At 38.4% G+C, this 20,354-nt stretch overlaps 1 protein-coding gene and 1 pseudogene across 3 annotated transcripts in view; one reads left to right on the top strand and one right to left on the bottom strand.

Moving 5' to 3' along the window:
* Positions 1-15,025, top strand: part of LOC122065911 (probable anion transporter 6, chloroplastic) — a 59,140-nt gene extending 44,115 nt beyond the window's left edge. Inside the window, exons 11-15 of one of the 3 annotated variants that reach the window (XM_042629741.1) lie at positions 9,057-9,152; positions 13,261-13,402; positions 13,519-13,571; positions 13,767-13,853; positions 14,813-15,025. In XM_042629741.1, coding sequence (XP_042485675.1) covers positions 9,057-9,152; positions 13,261-13,402; positions 13,519-13,571; positions 13,767-13,853; positions 14,813-14,836 — 402 coding nt within the window. In that variant the 3' untranslated portion in view covers positions 14,837-15,025. Of the gene's footprint in view, positions 1-9,056; positions 9,153-13,260; positions 13,403-13,518; positions 13,572-13,766; positions 13,854-13,967; positions 14,485-14,812 lie in introns of those variants that run through there. The other 2 variants (XM_042629735.1, XR_006136159.1) reach the window with 2 other exon arrangements.
* A 446-nt stretch (positions 15,026-15,471) lies between these two features.
* Positions 15,472-20,173, bottom strand: LOC122089554 (annotated as a pseudogene).
* Between the last annotated feature and the right edge of the window lie 181 nt (positions 20,174-20,354).

Genomic DNA, 20,354 nt, shown 5'->3' with positions numbered 1-20,354 from the left:
TTTTGTTGATTTCTATGAAGTTATAAAAAAAAGACGAAGGGCTTTAGACTCTTTAATTGCGGGGAAAAAAAAAAAAAAAAAAAAAAACAGAAGTGAGTTATGACTTCAGCTTTGTATGTGCACTGGTGATGTCGTCCTTTTGGATTATGGGTGATGCAGTTCCAGTCCTCTTGGTGATGATTCCAAGGGCTTGATTGATGGTGATTCCTGTCAGAATCTACTGCTGTGGATATTCTAGAAGATCTAGAGGAGATTTAAGTGGGGAATATTTTGTTAAAGATATTCCAGATACTATCTATTTTTGAGGTTTGGATAAATATGCTACAATCCTGCTATAGTTTCTATTTTGTAATGTTATAGATAGTTTCTATTTTTAAGGAAGACTTAAGTCGTAAGTGATCCTCCTACCATACTGGAAGGTTTCCTATTTTGCTGGTTTCTATGAAGTTACAAAATAAAGGAGAATAGGCTTAGACCCTCTAACAATTGAAAAAAGAGTGAGTTTTGGATTCAGCCCTGTTGGTGCCTTGGTGATACTATCCTTTTAAACTGTGATGATGCAATTCTAACCCTCTTGGTGGTGATTCCAAGAGCCTTATTGGTGGTGATTCTGACCAGACCCTACTGTGATAATTTAGTTGGTTGTGTATGGTGGTGATTCCATTTCCACATGCCAGGTGGTGAAGCCTTGGTCATATCCTTTATTGTTTCTTTTATTCATATGTTAAAAAAAAAAAGAGTAGTTTTTTTTTTTATATTTTTCCCCTTATCGATTTATGTTTGTTCCATATTATGATTTCTCTGTGATTGATCTCCCACTAGTTCTTTCCTAGTTTGAGATCAATTCTGCATTATTTTGACTTGTAAATATCAAGGAAGAATCAGTGAGAGATCAATAACCCACCAAGGAAGAATTAGTGAGAGATCAATTGCAATATCTAGTCATATGATCAGTAGCACCAGAATCACTAAATAGCTACACATTTCATCAAGGGATGGAAGAGGAGATCGGCCCAAGATTTGTATCCGGATTGGCTCATACTCTGGAGTCTAGATTTAAACCACCAAGCAAGATAAGAACACACTCCTTTTCAAGTGTTTGGTAAACCTTAGCTTCTTCTTTCTGGATTGGACAATTGGAGGTCCCTATGGTGATCATACTCTTCCCAAAGACCAATGATAGTATTGTAGTATTCAGAAATGATCCTATCTCTTTGCTTCATGGTAATGAACTTTTGGAGTAGTTGATAAACCTTAGCCTAGTCACACATGGCCACATGGTCAAAAGTTTTGGTGACACCATCCCAAATGTCCTAGGATTGCAATGGAGATCCTTGAAGACACACACTCTCAATTAGGGGAGAGAGAGAGAGAGAGAGAGAGAGAGAGAGAGAGAGAGATTATGTTAAAAAACCTTAATAAACTTTTTGGCCAAAACCCTCTTATTTATGGAGAATTGGCCAGCTAGGGTTCCTAATCCTAGTGGGTTTATGATTACCGGGTGACCCACGAAGGAACCAGGTCAGGACCCAGTCCAACCTAAATTAATTAACATCTTCCACTCTCCCATATAGGGTGGAATTGTCCATTCCAGAAGTCTCTTTACTATAGGTATCTCATCATACAAGAAATGGAGCGTGCGACCCAACGAGTTAATACGAATATAGGAGTGCTATATCAAGCATCCGTCTAACTAACATAGCACATCACTCACAAATAGTCTGGGGTACCCTAAACAATCCAATTACACCAAATCTAACACTCTCAATCCCTCAAAATGAGTAGTGCTGACCTTAAAACATGCAATGTGCTCATGACTACATTGAAACACAAACACAACAAGTCGCCCGGGCAATGAGCCATAAAACAAGGGTGTAATTTCGAATAGTTTTTCCTAAGCCCACATGTCAATTTGATTATTCCCAACTACTTTTCCAATCGTGTCCCGCTGGATTGCATTATCCATGATCCTAAGGAGCACGTCAAAGTAGCGTCATTGGGCATCCTCTTCATGACATAGTCTCAAGTAGAGGGTATCCATAAGATCAACTCAGTTTGATCCAAGTGGCTCACACAATGACGAAGAAGGGATCCATTCAGTCACTCTCACAAACAGTCGTAACAAAAGATGCTATGTTGCAACTCCCACTAAGGTGGGCATGTCACTCATAAAATAAAAAGAACACTATATGAGTCTGGGTTCAGTCGCACTTTCAAATGCCTAACATGAGTCAATCAGTCCAATCGCCCCTATGGCGCCTGACTGAATGCTCACACTCAGCTACGCATAGGCTACATTGAGACGTGGGATCTCTGTGTTCGACTATAGAAGGGTCTCATCTTAGCTCTAACTAAGGCACCACTTAGTTAAAAAGCTGTCTGTTCATCTCGCTCGTTATCATTAAGCATCAAGGTGAATCACCCGTGTGATTGGGTCGATTCAAGCCTGGTGACATAGTTACAAAATAAAATGTGTACACACTTAAATCACCCTAAATAATTATGTCTCATATATAAATCAAAGAGTGATGACAATAATGTCTAAAGAAAATGTCAAAACTCAAAATACAAATCATCCACGTCTAAGTCCCATATTCCTAACATGAGTAAGGAAAATGTCCTGAGCAATAGGCTTAATCAATGGATCAACCACCATGCTACTCGTGAAGATATGCTTCAATTCAACTTCCCCTTGAGCAACCATTTCTCGGATGTAGTCATATCTGATGTCTATGTGTTTGACTTTCCCATGGAACTTGGGGTCCTTAGCGAATCCAGTGCTACCGTACTATCACAGTGTACAATCACCGCACCTCCTAAATAAGCGGTAACGCCAAGGCACTATAGGAACTTCCTTAGCCAAATGGCCGCCGAGCACGTGATGTACTCGAACTCCATCGTGGATAGGGCGATGCAGGTCTGCTTTTTGCTACTCTAAGATACAACCCCACCTCCTGGGATAAATGTATATCCGGAAATAGATTTGCGCTCATTTCTGTCACTAGCCTAGTCAACATCACTGTAGCCCCTCAATCTCAAATCCGAACCACTGTAGGTGAAGGTGAGATCAGTGGCCCCACGAAGGTATGGAAGGATTCTTTTCATTGCCTGCAAATGACGTGGTCCTAGATTAGTCTAGTTAAGACTAACCATGCCAACTACAAAGCATATATCTGGAAGCGTGTACGCCTATCACTACAACATAGGGTACTTTGGACATTTGATCCTTCTCCTCATCAGTCTTAAGGCACTGGTCAAGTCTCAAAGCACAGGCCTTGTCAATGAGCTTAGACTTGTCCATGTAGAATCGTTCAAGGATCTTCTTTATGTAAGTCTCCTGAGACAAACTAAGAAGATTCCTAGAGTGATTCCAAATGATCTTAATGCCTAACACAAAGTTGGCTTCACCCATGTCCTTCATCTCAAAAGTAAAGGACAACCACTCTTTAGTGGCAACAATCATCTCCATGTCATTTCCAACCAATAGAATGTCATCAACATATAAGGATAGAATAAGGAAACTTCCCTTGGACCGTTTCACATACACAAAGTGATCTTCTTCAATCATTTCAAAACCAATAGAGGTGATGGCATGATGAAATCTAAAGTACCACTGCCTAGACGATTGTTTAAGGTCATATATTATATATAGAACACTTGAGACAGAAAAGTAGGCGCCCTTGTCCTTTGACCTCAAAACTCACTGGTTGATCCATAAAGATCTCGTCTAGTTCTCCATTAAGAAATATAGTTTTAACATCCATTTGTAAGAGTTCCAAATTCAATTTTGCAACAATAGCTAAAATGAGGCGAATTGAGGCAATTCTCACCACCGAAGAGAAAGTCTCATCATAGTCTACACCCTCCTTTTGGGTGTAGCCCTTCGCCATAAGGCGTGCCTTATACTTTTCAATCGAACCATCTGCCTTGTGTTTGACCTTTAAAATCCATTTGTTTCTAATGGTTTTACGCCCAGGGGGTAGGTCAACCAACTCCTATACCTAGTTCTTACTCGTAGAACTCAGTTCATCCTCCATAATTGCTTGCCACTTATCTTTAGCAGGTGAGGAGAGCGCCTCTCGTAAAGAAGCGGGCTCATCCTCATCCTTTGGAACACAAATGAGAGCTTTCCCTTCAATCTGAAAACAACGACAGGGAATATGCCTACAAGTGCTCCTACGCGTGAGGGAAACCTGATGATCGTCTAGTGGTACACTCCCACTAGTTGGTACACTCCCACTAGGCTGATGATCAATCTCACTTTCTCTGGCAATCATAAGATGAGTTAATTCCCCACCCTCGCCAAGAGTAAGTGAGACACTTTCCTCGTCCTCTATCTCAAAGAGGTTGAGATCCCTTTTGACATCACTAATGCTAAGAAAGTCTATCTCAATAAAGTCGACATTCCATGACTTTATCTCAATTATTCCTCCGTCAAGGTGTTCACCGTACATAATGTAACCCTTCGAGCTATAGGAATATCTTATAAAGATGTGTTTCCTAGCTCTAGGGCCAAGCTTCTCAAACTTATGGGAGGTGCTGTGAACATAACTTGCTGATCCCCATGGTCGCATATACCCTAAATATGGCTTTGTGCCCTTCCATAGCTTATAGGGAGTTGAAGAAACTAACTGTGAAGGCACTCGACTAAGGATGTAGGCAGCAGTCAGAAGAACATCCCCCAGAAAGATATTGGGAGGTTGGCTTGCGCCATCATCGACCTAACTATATCTAAGAGAGTCCTATTTCTCCTCTCCGCTACGCCATTTTGTTGCGGAGTGAGAGAAATGGTCAACTGTATACGAATCCCCTTCTCCTCACACAGTTCTTTAAACTGGTCAGATAGATACTCGCATCCTTAGTCAGTGCGTAGAGTTTTTAAGCTCTTACTTGACTGATTCTCAACCTCTGTCACTAAGTGTTTGAAGCAATCTAATGTCTCGTAGCGGTGAGCGATCAAATACACATAACTATATCGCGAATAATCATCTATGAATGTGAGAAAATAAGAGGCGCTATGATGTGCCTTTACATTCATAGGTCCACAAATATTTAAGTGGACAAGTTCTAGAGGCTGGGTAGCTCGAATTACCTTTCCAAAAGGCTTTCGATGAGCCTTACCTGCTAAAAGGCCTTCTCTAGCTAACCTATCCATCTTGTCTCGCCCTATGTGTACCAATCTAGTATTCCATGTAATAGATTTGGAATTATCACATATATTAACTACATAAGAAACAGATGAAACAGAATCAATTAAATCTAATTTAAAAAATCCATCAATTAAGAATGCACGTCTAACAATAGTATTACTCAAATAAAACTCTAAAGTGTAACCATTAATATGGAATGAATATCCTAAAGGTAATAATGCAGAAGTTGAAAGTAGATTATGCTGAATATCCTGTGCATAAAGCAAGTCGTGAAGCAGGGTGCGCCCAATACGCATCTTGAGCTGATAAGTACCAACTCCTCGAACTGCTTCGCTAGTTCCGTTCCCCATTAACACGTTCTAGGATCCAACTGGAATTTTACGATAATCTATGAAACCTTCTTGATCTCGCATTATATGTTTTGTTGCTTCTATATCCACAATCCAATCAGACTGTGTATGGGCAATCAAAACATGGGTACGAACAAATGTACAGAGGGATAGAAATGGTACCTTCTTTGGTTTAGTGCAATCATGAGGAAAGCGCCCCATCAACTAGCAGTTGTAGCATTTGACTTTGGATAAATCTTTCTTTCCTCCATGCTTGCCTCTTTTGGCTTGGCTTGGCTTGGCGGGCTTACCTTCTTTTGGTGGTTTCGAGCTATACCCTGATTTCTTGGTTGTCCTGCCTTTTGCGCTTGAACTTACACTTGCCTCCTTGGGTGACTAGGGTAGTTACACAGTTCGCCTTTTTGCTCTTCGCCTCAAGTTCCATATGTTGTGCAACGCCAGTAAAATTTCTAATGCTATCATTGTGTGAGAATGAGCTTTATGGGGCTCGAAGAATCGGGTAGTGTCCTAATGATAACTTGAACTTGCTGTTTCCGAATCATGTCCTTCACCACCCTAAGGTGTTCAAGTAGAGTGTGCTTAGGGTCCATCTTATACATCCCAAACTTCAAGGTCATATCCCTTAACATTATAGTAGATGTACCTCCGAAGTCAATTTTCAGTTGGTCCCACATGGACTTAGCTGTGGTGTATTTTTCATAATCACCAATCAACTCATCATGCATAGCGCTTAACATAATAAAGCACGTACTATGATCTTTATTCACCCACTGTTTATAGGCTTCCATATCACGACGGTGCTGAGCGGTAGTACCCTCAACGGGTTTGTCCATAGCAATGGTTAAATACTCAAGGTGATTTTCCTCATCGAACAAATATTGAATCTTTCAATGTCATATGTCATAGTTGGGTCCAGGCAATTTGTCACCCTTGATGAGGTCCGTAACAACATGATTAGTGGTCATATTACTACACACAAGAATATGCAAGGTAAACATTAAGAATTTGTTCTAGAAACGCTGATTAAAATTAATGGTTCCTTACTACACACTGTGAGATCAAAAATTTTGCTAGGCTCATAATCAAATCTCACATATACGGGTCAGGGACATATAATTTTAATCGATTTCAAACAAATATAAGGAGAATTAGGTATCTCCAATCCACAAAATTGAGCCATATAAACGGGTTCGCATGGGTCCACATAGGAACCCGATTGGTACTTAAAGTGGCATGTCGAGATAGTGTAAGCGTATGATATGCAGTGCGAGGTGCTTTCCCTTTACAAGGCTTCTCAAAAAATTAATTACATGGTCCAAAAAATAATTACATCCTTTAAAAGTCCTACCACATCAATCTACTAAGTAGGGAGCGCCGCACTTTACATCATGCACGAAGACTACCTTTGACGTGCATACATGAACATGCCCACTTAAATTAAATACCAATAATGATCTTTAACCCAAAAAAAAAAGAATAAACAACCATAGGTGAATGGGTGGAGATCGACTACGCATCCCAACAAGTGGAGCGAGTCATAAGTCATAACCGCCATGGGAGGGTATGATGATTTGCCTATACATACACACACACACATGATGATTTGCCTATACATACACACAAACACACACACACACACACACATATATATATATATATATGTATGCTAAAACACATTTCAAAGAAATAATATATCTAGCTTAATAATGCGAAGGTCTCAGGTTCGAGTCATGCCAATAATCCCGATAACGTAATGCAAACAACATAAATATGGATCATCATATCAACAACTTCAAGTAAATCATATAAAGTACCCTCCCCTTTGACCTAAGCCATTAAGGGAAAAAACATAATTTTAGGTAAGGTTACACAAACCCAAACCCTAAATTACATTATAAAATAAACCCTTAATAGCGATCAATATTTTTCAGTAGTTGTTGATCCAAATGGCTTAAAGCAAGTAACATAAAACATAGTTTATATGATGCTCATTATCACAAAAGAAGAAGAAAAAAAAATTTATCACTATTGCCATCCATAACATAACATATGCCATAATGATAGAAACCCATCATAAAAAGCCCCCCAAGTATGTTCTAGGTCATTAAGGGAAACAAAAAATATAATTTTGAGATAGGGTAACAACGAAGTGTTCAATGCCAATCCACTCCCCAATCAATGTGATCCAATACAAAACGATCCAATCCAATCAAATCAGATTGAATCCATTGACCACGGTATGAATTAGTCTCCCCCCCCCCCCTTTTTTTAAAGAAAAAAGAGGAATATCTAATCCAGGGCCAATTGAAATTGGGATCAGATCGGTATAGGCTTTTAACCGATCCCAATTCATCCCCTCCCCCCTTTTTTTTATTATACAAATAAATAAAACAAAAAAAAAAAAATGATTCTTCTTATACTGTTGATGAACAGTACGTCACTGTTCATCAACAGTACATGATAATAAAGAAGAACTTGTCTCCCTTTTTTTTATTAATAAAATTATAAAGCAATCATTACTTTCTATATATATAATAAAACGCTAACCTCACTGTCTTTCTCCCTATTAGCATAAGAGCAGAACCTTAACGGGTTCTACTATTTTGAGCAAGAGGATCCGAGGATAAGCGGGCAGTAGCCGTGGCCAAACACAGTAAGGTGCGGCGCGTTTATACACAATCACATGCGACAAAACATGGTGATGTGCAACGCAACCAAGAATCTGACTCTAATGTCAATGTAAATAATGGAAAGTAAACGGGTATCGGGGATTACCTCGATGTAGGTTTCCTCGTAGCGGAATGGATCTAGTTGTGATAAGTGTCGATCCGCATGAACAATGACGAACAAAGGATTGCGGCTCGCTAGGCAATGATCCACCCTCCAAATCCAAGGATTGCAATGGAGATCCTTGGAGACACACATTCTCAATTAGGAGAGAAGAGATTAGGGAGAGGGAGAGAGAGAGAGAGATTGTGGCCAAAACCCTCTTATTTATGGAGAATTGGCCAGCTAGGGTTCCTAATCCTAGTGGGTCTATGATCACCCAAATGGGTGATCCATGAAGGAACCGGGTCAAGACCCAGTTCGACCCAAATTAATCAACACTCCTCAAAACCGGTAAGAAAAAAAAGGTGGGGGTGGGGGAGAGTGTCTTGTCAGTTGTCCCTCTAGTCCAGTTTTTAAAACTAATCTAATTTCTTCTCCTCAATTCCCTGTTGCTAGATTCACATGAAACATCTCTTAAATACTTAAAAGCATTGCTACCTTAGATACCTAACATTGAGAAAAAATTGTGATGGAACATGCTTTTGTACCAAATCTGATGTAGGATAGCTGATGTTCTGTTATGGACTGAAACCAAAATATATTGGATGTGTTTTTCAGCCTTTGTGGTCATTGACATTGCAATGCAGTGTTATCTTCTGCTTTAAAAATTTTCCTTCAATGCTGTCGGTAATAATTTCATTGACAATCAATTTCAATTTCTTGAATACATCTTAGTTTAAAGTTTTGTGAATCTCTATTTAATGACCTTTTGAAATTTTCACTACAGGTTGCTGTCCTTCCCCCTCTGGCTTCAATTCTTGTCAGTGGCATTGCAGCCCAGTTTGCAGACAACTTAATTGCCAGTGGCGTTGAAACCACAATGGTATGGAAAGGATGCACAGAAAGCCCTGGTTTTGTTTTCTTACATTTATATGAAAAGATCATGCAATTATTATTTACTCGCTAGTTCCTGAACCATAACATGTGGCTTCTAGGTTCTATGTTTATAAGATCCTCACCTAGGGCTTATCATTATCTGAACACTCCAACCTGTATCTGTTTTCTGAAGCCAGACATTGAATTCAATGAAATCAACCATACTATGCAAGGTCAGTTAGAAGCCTATACAAAATATTTTCCTTCATCTTACTGAAGGAAATCATTTTGGCCTGACTTAGAATGTTACGACGAGTCAAAATAACCAATGATAGAGAGCGGAATATTTTAAATCATTTGAGGACCAAGTACATGAAACATACTTCTATCAATCCTGTGTTTTATTAAAAAAATGTCTATAAGTACCCTGCCCACCAAAATTAAAAAAACCTTCAGTAGACCAACGGTGTTGGTCAATGGAAATATATCATATGTTGCATGAAAAATTATGAAATGGAGGTGCCATACTTCTGGACGGAAAGCACAAAATATGAAATGTTTTGTTTGCTGATTACTAGGTAAACAAGAGCTGCGTAACTACCCCCGGTGGATTGAGTGGCTTATTTGTGGATGGATGTTTCTGTAAGGGTAGTGGTCAGTTTTGGAAAACCGAACCAAAGCTTTTTTGTCCATGGGCCTCCCGTATCACTTCTCGGAGATATGTGGGGGCCTATTTCGCAGAGGCCTTTTCCCTTTGCAGTTTTAAAAGGAACATCATTGGCAAATATTGGGGGTTGGGAAACACAGTATGTGGAGTCGCAAGACTCACCACATAGGGTGTGGGCCTAGGACTTGATGGGTGAACTTGATCCCTAAGGAAAATGCTCGAAAATTGGTTTGGTCCAGAGATAAGGGTAAGTGTCAGGTTACGAAGATTGGCAAGGTGTTAGACACCATCTCCCCAATTAATTCTATACCGCATGCATGGTTATGTTTTGGCTATACTACTATTTACACTACCACATATATATTAAAAATCTACATTTTGCTACTGAGTCGAGTGATTATACCTGAGTTTGACCCTATTTTGGGTCAAGAGGGAGGTCCCCTGTTGTTGTGGACAAGAACTTCGGTGAGTGTTTCCTGGCTCAGGTGGAGGTGGATTCTACCATTTACTTTCCTTATTTGGAGAATCTGGCTTTCTTATAACATTTCATAGATTTGGGGATTTTTTTAGAATTTCTGGGAATTTTCGGGAATTCTGGGAATTGATGAGAATTTGAGAGAATGTTACAAAATATGGAGAATTTGGAACTTTTTGGGACTTTTCAACAGTATAGAAAGGCTTCCTAAAGGTTGGATAATTTTTTAAAATTTTGGACACGAAAAGCGAGGTGATGGAATCTTGGGGAATCAACCAATTCTGGAGGTTCCCAAGGCTTCCTACAAGTTTGGGGAATTTTTTGGGATTTTTTTTTGAATTTCGGGGTTTTAGACATGCAAATCGAGGCAAAGGGAATCTTGGGAATCTGAGGAAATCTTTGGCTGGGAGAGGAGATACAAGGTAAGAAGGGATAAGGGAAGAATTCTTCAAAGCTCTCGCGACCTTGGGAACTGTGCTTGGTGCCTTGGGAATGGGAAATGGCTTCCTATTTTTAGGCACACAAAGGGCGGGCATTTTGGCAATTTAGGGTTTTTGGCGGCTCCACCAACTTTAAGGGTAAAATGGTAATTTTTCAGGCCTAGTGTTGTCTAAGTGGGGTTTCAACTTCCAGGAGCTGTTCTGGGAGAACCGGTGGTCCAATTTTCATGTACCATATAGTCGGAAACATCTTTTCGAGTACTATCCAATGGTGTAAGAGTTGAGCTCATTTTTGGCTTAGAAAAATTCGAGATTTGTGAAGAAGGGATCTTTCCCTTTTAACAACTAGGGGGATTTCCTGCAATTGTTAACGTGTTGTTTTCACACCATTAGAGATTACTTGGATCAATTCATCAATATATAGCATGCCATCTTCCGATACCATAGGATAGGTATAGTTTGACTGAATTGGGTAGGGTTAAGGATAGATTAGGGTTAGGCTGGATTAGGGTGTAGGGTTAGGATTAGGGTTAAGCCATTTCTAAATATCCCAAATCCTTTTCTAGAAAGAGAGCGTATATCTTGTCACATCCTAAAAATCATCATTGCCGGGGGAGGGTGACAAAATTGGGTGTCTACACTTCCTTAGGGAACCTGGCCATTAGGTGGTGTGGGTATTATTAGATTCTAGGATTTCAGATTGTATTTTTTCCCTGGGGGGACTCTATTGGAGAAGTGACTCTCTGTAAGGGAGAAGGTAGTAGGGGGATGAACCTTTTAAGGTGTTGTATCACTTCTATGGCTCAGTCCTTTGAGCTATTTCCCTCTTGAAGTGTGTTGATGTATATATTGATGCTTCCCTTCCATAACAATTCGAGCTTTTAGGTGAAACAATAGTGAACATGGTATCAAAGCAGGGGGAGGTCAAGTGTTTAACTCCTGGGAAGTGCATCGAAAGAGTTTTCCCAACATTTTTTCTCCCTTAGTGCCTTGCGAAGGAAATGCCGCGCTCCACGTGCAAGGATTATGAGATCTTGGGCCTCTGCACGTGCGGGGGAGGTTGATGTATACATTGATGCTGCATTTTCCTAACAGTTTGAGCTTTTAGGTGAAATGGTACCGAATAGAATGTCGTGCTATTATATTATTTTTCTATATCATTAGAATATTAATTTAGAAAAAAAAAGTAGGAACTTTGGGCACATAATATTAAAAGTTTATGGTGAAATAGTTCAATGGTCTTGGGGAAAGGGGGCTATATTATGGGAATGATGTCCCTGTATGTGTGCTCCCCATTCTTTGGGAGGGAGGTATTTTTATTTGTATCTCTACTATGGCTTCAGCCCTTTGAACTATTTCCCTCTTGGAGTGTTGTACTATTATATTTTCTGGGAAAAAGAAGCCTGAAAGGCAGCATAGCCCTTGCGCCCAGACACAGATGCCGTGAAATGACCACCCTGCCTCTCAGGGAAGGCAGTAATCCCTCTCCTATTAATGCTTCCGTGTGCTCTCGTTGGCCCCTACACTGGATCAGGGTCACACTGCCTTTCAAGGAACCGTCACACTATTTTTCTAGACTATTAAAGTGTTAAGTAAAAAATGAAAGGGGCGTACCCAGTGCACGAGGCTATTACCGTTGCGGGGTTTGAGGAACTTTGTGGCATATATAATGTTAGAAGTTCATGGTGAAATAATTCAAGGGTCTCCCAATCTGTAATAAGGAAAAGAGAAAAGTTATCCTTTCTCAGGACAGTCCATCCTGAGAAGCTTCTTATTATGATTCTGCCAAGTGGCAGATCGGATGGGGCCCAAATTTTTTGGGCGGGCAGACCCTAAGGTCCCTTGCGTACACATAAAGTTTCACCCCAAATGGAGTTTTCCCATTGGAAAAATAAAGTTTTCAAAATCTTGGGACTACAAGAGGGTGCATGGAAATACATGGCTGGCTGAAATGTACAAGGATGCATGGACATACAAGGGTGGGTACTGTATTGAATTTGAATCTGAAATTTGACACATGGCTAACCGGTAAGGTATATATAGCTATTCCAATTTCAGGTGGCCAAAACCAACATCCCATGTGACTCAAAATGCCGTGCCATCCTGAAAAACTTAGCAGGATGAACCTTCCTTCTAAATGAACTTTTGCCTAATGATAAAAAAATGAATAATTGATAGTAATTCTTTTTACAAGAAATTTTTTCACCAATAGTGAATTTTGCATGAAGTAGAAATTCCAAACAAAAAGAATACTGTCAATGCCGTATCTTCTTGATTAGAGTTCACTGGCAGCAAGCAGCTTCAAGCAACGAGCTCTTTGCGGTCTGGCCGTAGTGCGCTGGTTAAGCCGTGCGAAATGTCAAACAAGTTGGATAGGAAGTATTGCAATATATGAAAAAATTCACCAATAACTAAAGGATCATATGCCAATCTCTTCTTAATGTTCTTTTTGTTAATATAGCAGATATTTAGTATATCTGGTTTCTTTTAATTTCACTTAGCAGTTCTAATTTTCTTATTTTTGCCCATGTAGGTGCGAAAAATTTGCCAAACAATTGCATTTTTGTCTCCTGCATTTTGCATGACCCTTTCCTCTTTGAATCTAGGGTTGCCACCATGGGAAATTGTGGCGCTTCTGACAGGTGGCTTAGCGCTCTCAAGCTTTGCCTTATCAGGTAATGACCATTTCAACCATGATTCTCTACTAATAGGAAAGTAGTTGATGTTACCAATCATTTGATCTTCACAAAATTAGAGGTTTTCCTTATTTCTACCTTTTCTTTTATGACAGGACTTTATTGTACGCATCAAGATATATCTCCTGAGTATTCTAGTGTCCTATTAGTAAGTAATATTTCATTTTTTCATGCTCCTATTTTGGGCTTTTCCTTTATGGGCATCTTATGCAGGGCTGTGTTTTGCATAGAGTTAATTAATGTGGTGCTACTCTCTTTAATTCTTACTTATAGTAAGGCATCTTGTCTCTTTAACTTGGCCCTCTTTTTTTTTTTTTTTTTTTTTTCTTTTGGCCCCGCATAGGGTATTACCAACACGGTTGGGGCAGTACCTGGAATTGTTGGTGTTGTTCTCACAGGCTATCTTCTTGATTCAACCCATTCATGGAGTGTAAGTCATCTAACAAGGCATGGTTCTTGATTTCACTAGGTCTTTGTTTACCACTAATATCCTACTAGTTTTGTCAAGATAATTCTCTGCTTTTTGTCTTTTAACATTATGTAGATATCATTATTTGTTCCATCAATCTTCTTCTACTTGTCGGGTACGGTAGTATGGTTAAAGTTTGCAAGTAGTGAGCCTCAAAGCTTTTCCAAAAGAAATTGATTCTGTTCGCTTCTCATGGGCTTAAAACTACCATCAAAATGACACTGGAATTGGAGTGTACTTCAATGCTATTGCATTGGTGTCCTGAGCTCTTCAGTGGAGCTGCGGAGGTTGATCTCATTAACTAGTGACAATTGTTTGCTCTATGACCACACAGAGAGAAGCATTTGTATATAATATGTATATTAGATTCTCTTGAATGATTGGAGTAGGTAGGAAAAGCCCAAATTTTCCACTGTAAGGTTGATTTGAAATGTTTTGAATTTCAAGAATACATTATCTTAAGGATGTTGGTTCATGTAAATTTATCCACAGCATACGAGTTTTCTACTCAATTTAGAGCTGAACAAACTTTTTTCTGTAGTGATGCCTTTGGGACAGTTAGTTGAAACTATTTGTCCCTTTTTTTACCAGCTGTCTCAGTTTGTAAATACCTTGGTCTGTAACTGCCAGGCCCGGATTGAATCCTGGCTCATCAAATATGTTCCTCCGCTAAGCACTAACCCTCTCCCCCTGTGGCACTGGCAGAGCAGATCAATTTCGTTAGTCCAAAAATTTGGGTATGTAGACTGCATCAGAGCCACCACCAGTGACCATATTGATTTGGTTGATACATATGCACATCAGACTCGCTTTACTCACTCTTAATGCTAATGTTGCTAAGAAGAGAAAGGAGAGCATAAGGCAGTGTTTCATGCTGTTCTAAATGCATTTTGATTAAATCCCTTCATCGCTCCTCACAGGCAAAGCCCTTTGTCCCTTGTTGAATCGGTGGCTGATGTGAGTCCCTGCAGAGGGTGGTGCCATCAATTTAGTTAAGAGCAGAAGACTTCCTATATGGCTCCATAGTCTGTTGAACTGTGAAAGTCTCAGATTTTTTTATTTTCTCAGCATCTTTGCCAATTATTATATTATTTTCATTGGTACACCTATAATCCTTAAGGCTTACTTTTTTGCAACAGATAATATTTTACAGGAATTGTCCTAGAAGCAAAAGAAAATTATCTATTGATCTAAGAAGGTGAAAACAATTTTCTTAAATACAGTACAAAATTTTGGAAAACAACTTACACTATAATTTCTGGATGTATTCTCTCTCTCCCCCCAACCCCCCCCCCCCAACCCAAAAAGGAAAAAGGCATATTGGTCAAATGCATTATTTTCCTAACCCAACAGTTCCTGTATATGCTTCTTTGTCATGTACAACAAAAAATGGATAAATCTGCTTTTTCACATGTAAAATTAGAGGGGAAAATGGCTTGGATACATAATTAATTTTAGAGAATTCAATTTTTCTAGAAATTTTTCCCTAGCAAACAAACGATTCCAAAGGTTGAGGAAAAAAGCACTTCGACTTTTTTCATGTTTGATAAAGATTTCCATATAGCTCCATTTGGTCCAACTACCTACAAGCTGGAACACCAATATTTGGAAGGTGAGCAAATACAATTGAGAAAGAAGCAACTGATATCGGTCCTGATGAATTTACACTTATAGGTTCCAAGGTAGGTATATCCCTAGATGAATTTACAGTCAATATCTTCCCATTTATAAGCATAGTTTGGCTATGCAAGTTCCCATCTTAGCAGTCAGGTGATACTCCCCCATGATTCTATTATGTTCTGAACAATTTTTATTAAGGACAGCATCTTCAATTGCAACACTTACATCAATTGTAGTGTTACTGTCGAGGTTGATCAGTAGTAATATGATTCCTTCCTGTAAGATTGAAGTCTAATCAATAAATCTGGAAAGAGGATTTTAAGATCATTCGTTTGCACAACTCTTCTCCAAGTTACAGATTGTTTTGCACAATGTGAATATGCTCTTATGGTCTTATGTTCTTAGTTCCAGTGAAGTTTGTCAATAGGACTGTTCTTCCCATTAAGCGGTGCCAAAGGAGAGCGCTGCACAGTGAGAAAATCATATGATCAATAACCCATAATTACTGTCTTGGACTTCCATTGGCCTTAAATTGCAATAATGGTATGGAATTGATGTATCTATCGGTCAAATCAGGTTTAGCAAGATGCCTCCTTGAACAGGAGATACAAAACTTGTATAGGAAAGTCTTTGTATGGGTAAAATATCCAATCTAGTGAAAGAAGTTTGTGGTTCCCTGAAAGCTATCAAAGACATTTTTTTACTGAATTAAGTCGAAACTCGGTGAAAATCGAAAATACCAGCTCTCATCACTGACAGATATGAAGCTAAGAATTTCGAAGTTGGAGAAGAACCTGTAGTAATCAGGATTTGGGACAAAGGTGGTTGTGTTGAGTAAGCCATAGTTTCCACCAATCAATGTTTTTCTGCAGTATGTTTTAGTATAATAAGATGCTGCCATGCCTAGCTGATCCAAGTACCTATTTTGGTGGTCATAAACTAGTCAATGTAGGAAGCAATATCCAAAAAGTTAAGTTTTCAGCTTGAATCATTAGTAATACATACCAGAAACTAAATACAAATGCATTGGTAACAAGATTATGGCCACTGTTATATGCTCCTCCTTCACCAACCCAAGCAGTTGCTGAAGTTGGAGCTCTTTTTAGCAAGTTTTGGAGAATACTGAATGTCTGCGCCTCACCATCAAGATAGGATGGGTCAAGGATCTTATCAATCAGATGAACATCAACACCTAAGTTCCAGAAGAGGAAATGTGAAAAGGTTGCACAAAAATTTTGAGCATGGATATTAAAAGGAAATCGAGTCTACATTCTGACTGATAAACCTGGACCAAGATTATATGTGTGATGGGTGACTACATCCAGTGATTTGGGTGTTTTGTCTACTAGTTCTTTGAACCATTGTGCATGAAAGAATCCTCCTGGTGCTATGATTAGTGGCTTGACATGAAAACCCTTGTAGATATCTTGCACTATATTTTTAAGAGAGATTATATCAGATGCATACTGATCGGCTGCAACCTTTGTGCCAACTCCGTCCCCACTCAATTCGTTCCCTGATGCATAAAGAAGATTTTAAGATCTTTCCAACAGATTGGGAATGGGTGAGGAGACAACTGACATATATAGAACATTTGTGATCAAGTGGTTGTTCTAATCCCCTTCATTCAAGGAAAAGCACAAGCTGACCCTCTTCACCCATAGACAACCCATTTGTGGGCAAACCAAGTAAAAAAAATCTTCTGTTAATGTATTTGTTCTTTGCACACCATCTCTGTTTTCCATGTTATCATTATTTCCTTGAGTACACTTTCCACACACAATTTCAATTTCAATAGTTCAGAATTAAAACTTGTAAACTGATTTTATTCTTAGAGCAGAACAAGGAGGTCCATGATGGTCTCCTGGACATTTTTGATTTGCAACATGAGGCCCCCCATGAGGAGAACCCCTACCCCAGGGATTAACTGCACTCTTCATACTTCAAATCCCAGTTTCATTATGGTTAAACTTTTTGCATAATAATAAGTGAATTCTTACCGAGCTCCCAACTGTGGATCGTATAGCCTTTGTTGGCTGTGTAACATATAAAGGACTCAGCATTTGTGGAATTCCAAGGTCCTACTGATGAACCATCAGATGCCCGAGTCCTTCCACTGAGTGCATTTAACCCGAAAATTACCTCTGCCTGAATGAGGAACACAGAGTGAGATGATAACAAAAAAAGCACCCAGTCCAGTTCATATCATTGTTAAAAGAGAACTGTTTGTGTTTTCAAAACTGAAAAATAATGAGAAACTTTTGTTACCCAGTCCTTTTGAAGAAATTATTCAGTCGGTCCCATCTAGACATAGGTAGGCAACCTTTGGAGAAGCCAAACATCTCAGAGCTGTTTTTAACAAATGGTTGACAGGGTTGCTGTGGATGTCCAATCTCTTATATGACCTTATCTTGCAAGGTTCCACCTAACCTAAGCTTCAGTGGCTTAAAAGCTGCAAATTTTACCAAGTTAAAGAATTCTTTCTTGCTTTTAACAGTAGTGAAATATGAGTGCCAAATCCAACTAAGAGTAATAGTCTTGTCTGAACAACATCAGAAGTAGGTACCTTTGACAACATTTAACAAAATTTGTTGTTAAGATTCTGCATGCTAAACCAAAGCATAAACTTTAGAAATCATTGTGTACATCACTTCAAAATTTAAACCATTAAAGTCAGATCTTTTCTACCAAAAAATATAAAAAGTCAGAACTTAATTTATTCTGAGGCACAGTATATACCCATCAAAAGAGCAGAGCACCAGAGCAAGCATAAACCACAGTTAGTAAATTCTTGCCGTATCCGAACATTTCAATCAAAAAGTCATAATTTGGCGTATCAATCCAAAAAATCTGTATTATACACGTATTCTATATGTACTCATATTATACACACTTTAAACGTGTATAATACGTTTTATTCTTATTAATAAGTTTAATTTGGAGAAAAAAAAAAAAAAAAACTCAACCCCAGAAGTCAAAACAACACTTCTCCTTTTCCATACGTTTTTCGATTTTGAGAAAAATGTGGATGACATGCCTCTTCCTTTCTTATTTTATTAATTTCAACCCCTCTTTCCATATTGCCGCTCTCTCTCTCTCCTTTATTACCTTATACCATTTATTTAACTCCATTTCAAGCTTATCCTAAATCTATTAATCAAGAACCTTATGTGTCCACCCTTTTGTTTCTATCCGTTAGCCCATAAAGTCTATTTAATTATAATTTTGTCATCTAATTTAAAATCTTAACTTAATTACAAATCTACTGTTGATTATTATGATTGAATTATTGAATATTTGAATAGAACTATACGCGATCTGATTCCGGTTTTAGAATATAGATCCGCATCAATAGGGGTTGTTGTGGATTTTCTTGTTTCATAAGATAATATCAATGATGATATTTTAATTTGTTAAATGATTATCCACATGCTATTATTATTATTATTTTGACAAATATATGGTATTATTTACTATGATAGAAATGGTTGATTGATCACCAATCAACATTGGCTATGATAGACTTGATTAAACTTAGTTAATATTAGATGTAAAAAAAAATAAAAATTGAGAAATGATCCCCAATTGGAAAGCTAGATTGAATTTAGATGTTCATGAAAGCATGGGATATTAGAATTTAATTGTAAACAACAAATTTTAGTTCATTCTTAATACCAAAATAAACCCGTATTTTTGCTCCTGGATTTTTACATAGCAATCGTATTAAACACGTATTAAACACATACCATATCAGTGTCGTTCACATTTTATTGCACCGAATTTTTGAAAATTATTATTTTTCGTATGACCCATTTAATTACCGTACGTATCCGTTATCGTATTATTGTCGTCCCCGAACTTACTATGGCATAAACTAGTAATTCATTGTGTTTCCTCTTACATTTGCGATCAACAATTGAGAAAAAAATAAATAAATAAAGAAAAGAGTACAGAAGAAAAGCTTCTGCAGAGAAAGATTACTACTAAATTATTCATCCATAGCAAATACAGAGAAGCGAAAATGAGAGAGAGAGAGAGAGAGAGAGAGAGATGAAACCCAAAAAACGAAAACTAAAAAGAGATTGACATGAAGTGGAACTAACTTACCAGATTGAGCAATGAAGCAAGGGCCCAGCTACAAGTCCCATAGTCACATTTCTCGGGTGGCCACCAATCCAATGTGGCTTAGATGAAATCTTCATCAGTCCTTCCAATGCCTACTCTTCCATTAATCAAAACAGTTCCTTTAACAGTTTCACCTCCTGCATTCTTACAAACTACAGTCATGGACCTCTGAAAGACAAAAACCACCGAAAAGATAAATCTCAGAAGCTGAACCAGAGAACCCATTTTGGGATTCAAACAAATGAGCTGGATTTCAGACTCTATGAATGGCTGGGAAAGCCATGGAAGTGCCAAAGGAGGTTATAACAGAAATCACCCATTGGAAGATAAGGAAAGCAGAGTGAGTTCAGTTGGCACGCGGGATTAAAGTTCTGGTCTCTGGCAATGAGGAAGTTAAAGAATCTTTATTGTTTTGAGGAATAGTGAAAACTCAAGTTCACTTCGTAAAAATTCCCTACTTTTTTTTTTACATATACTTCATTACCAAAAAGAAAGAAAAGAAAAGAAGAAGATTTTACAAGCCCAAAGGTAAAAAAATAAAATAAAATTGGGGAAGAAGGAAGAGAATGGGAGGTCCAGGAGACAACAAGAAACTTGTTCCTTGGAAAGTCACTTACTTTGCTTTGTCTTTAAAATGAAAGTCCAAGCCATAAATTAACCGTATATAGTATGGCATGCTGCGTGGAAGCAGGAACATAGGAGAATTAAATATGGCAG

This window comes from Macadamia integrifolia, chromosome 2 (assembly GCF_013358625.1).
Source record: "Macadamia integrifolia cultivar HAES 741 chromosome 2, SCU_Mint_v3, whole genome shotgun sequence".
Taxonomy (NCBI): domain Eukaryota; kingdom Viridiplantae; phylum Streptophyta; class Magnoliopsida; order Proteales; family Proteaceae; genus Macadamia; species Macadamia integrifolia.
The sequence above is the reverse complement of the archived record's forward strand: the minus strand, read 5'-3'. Positions and strand labels throughout refer to the sequence as shown.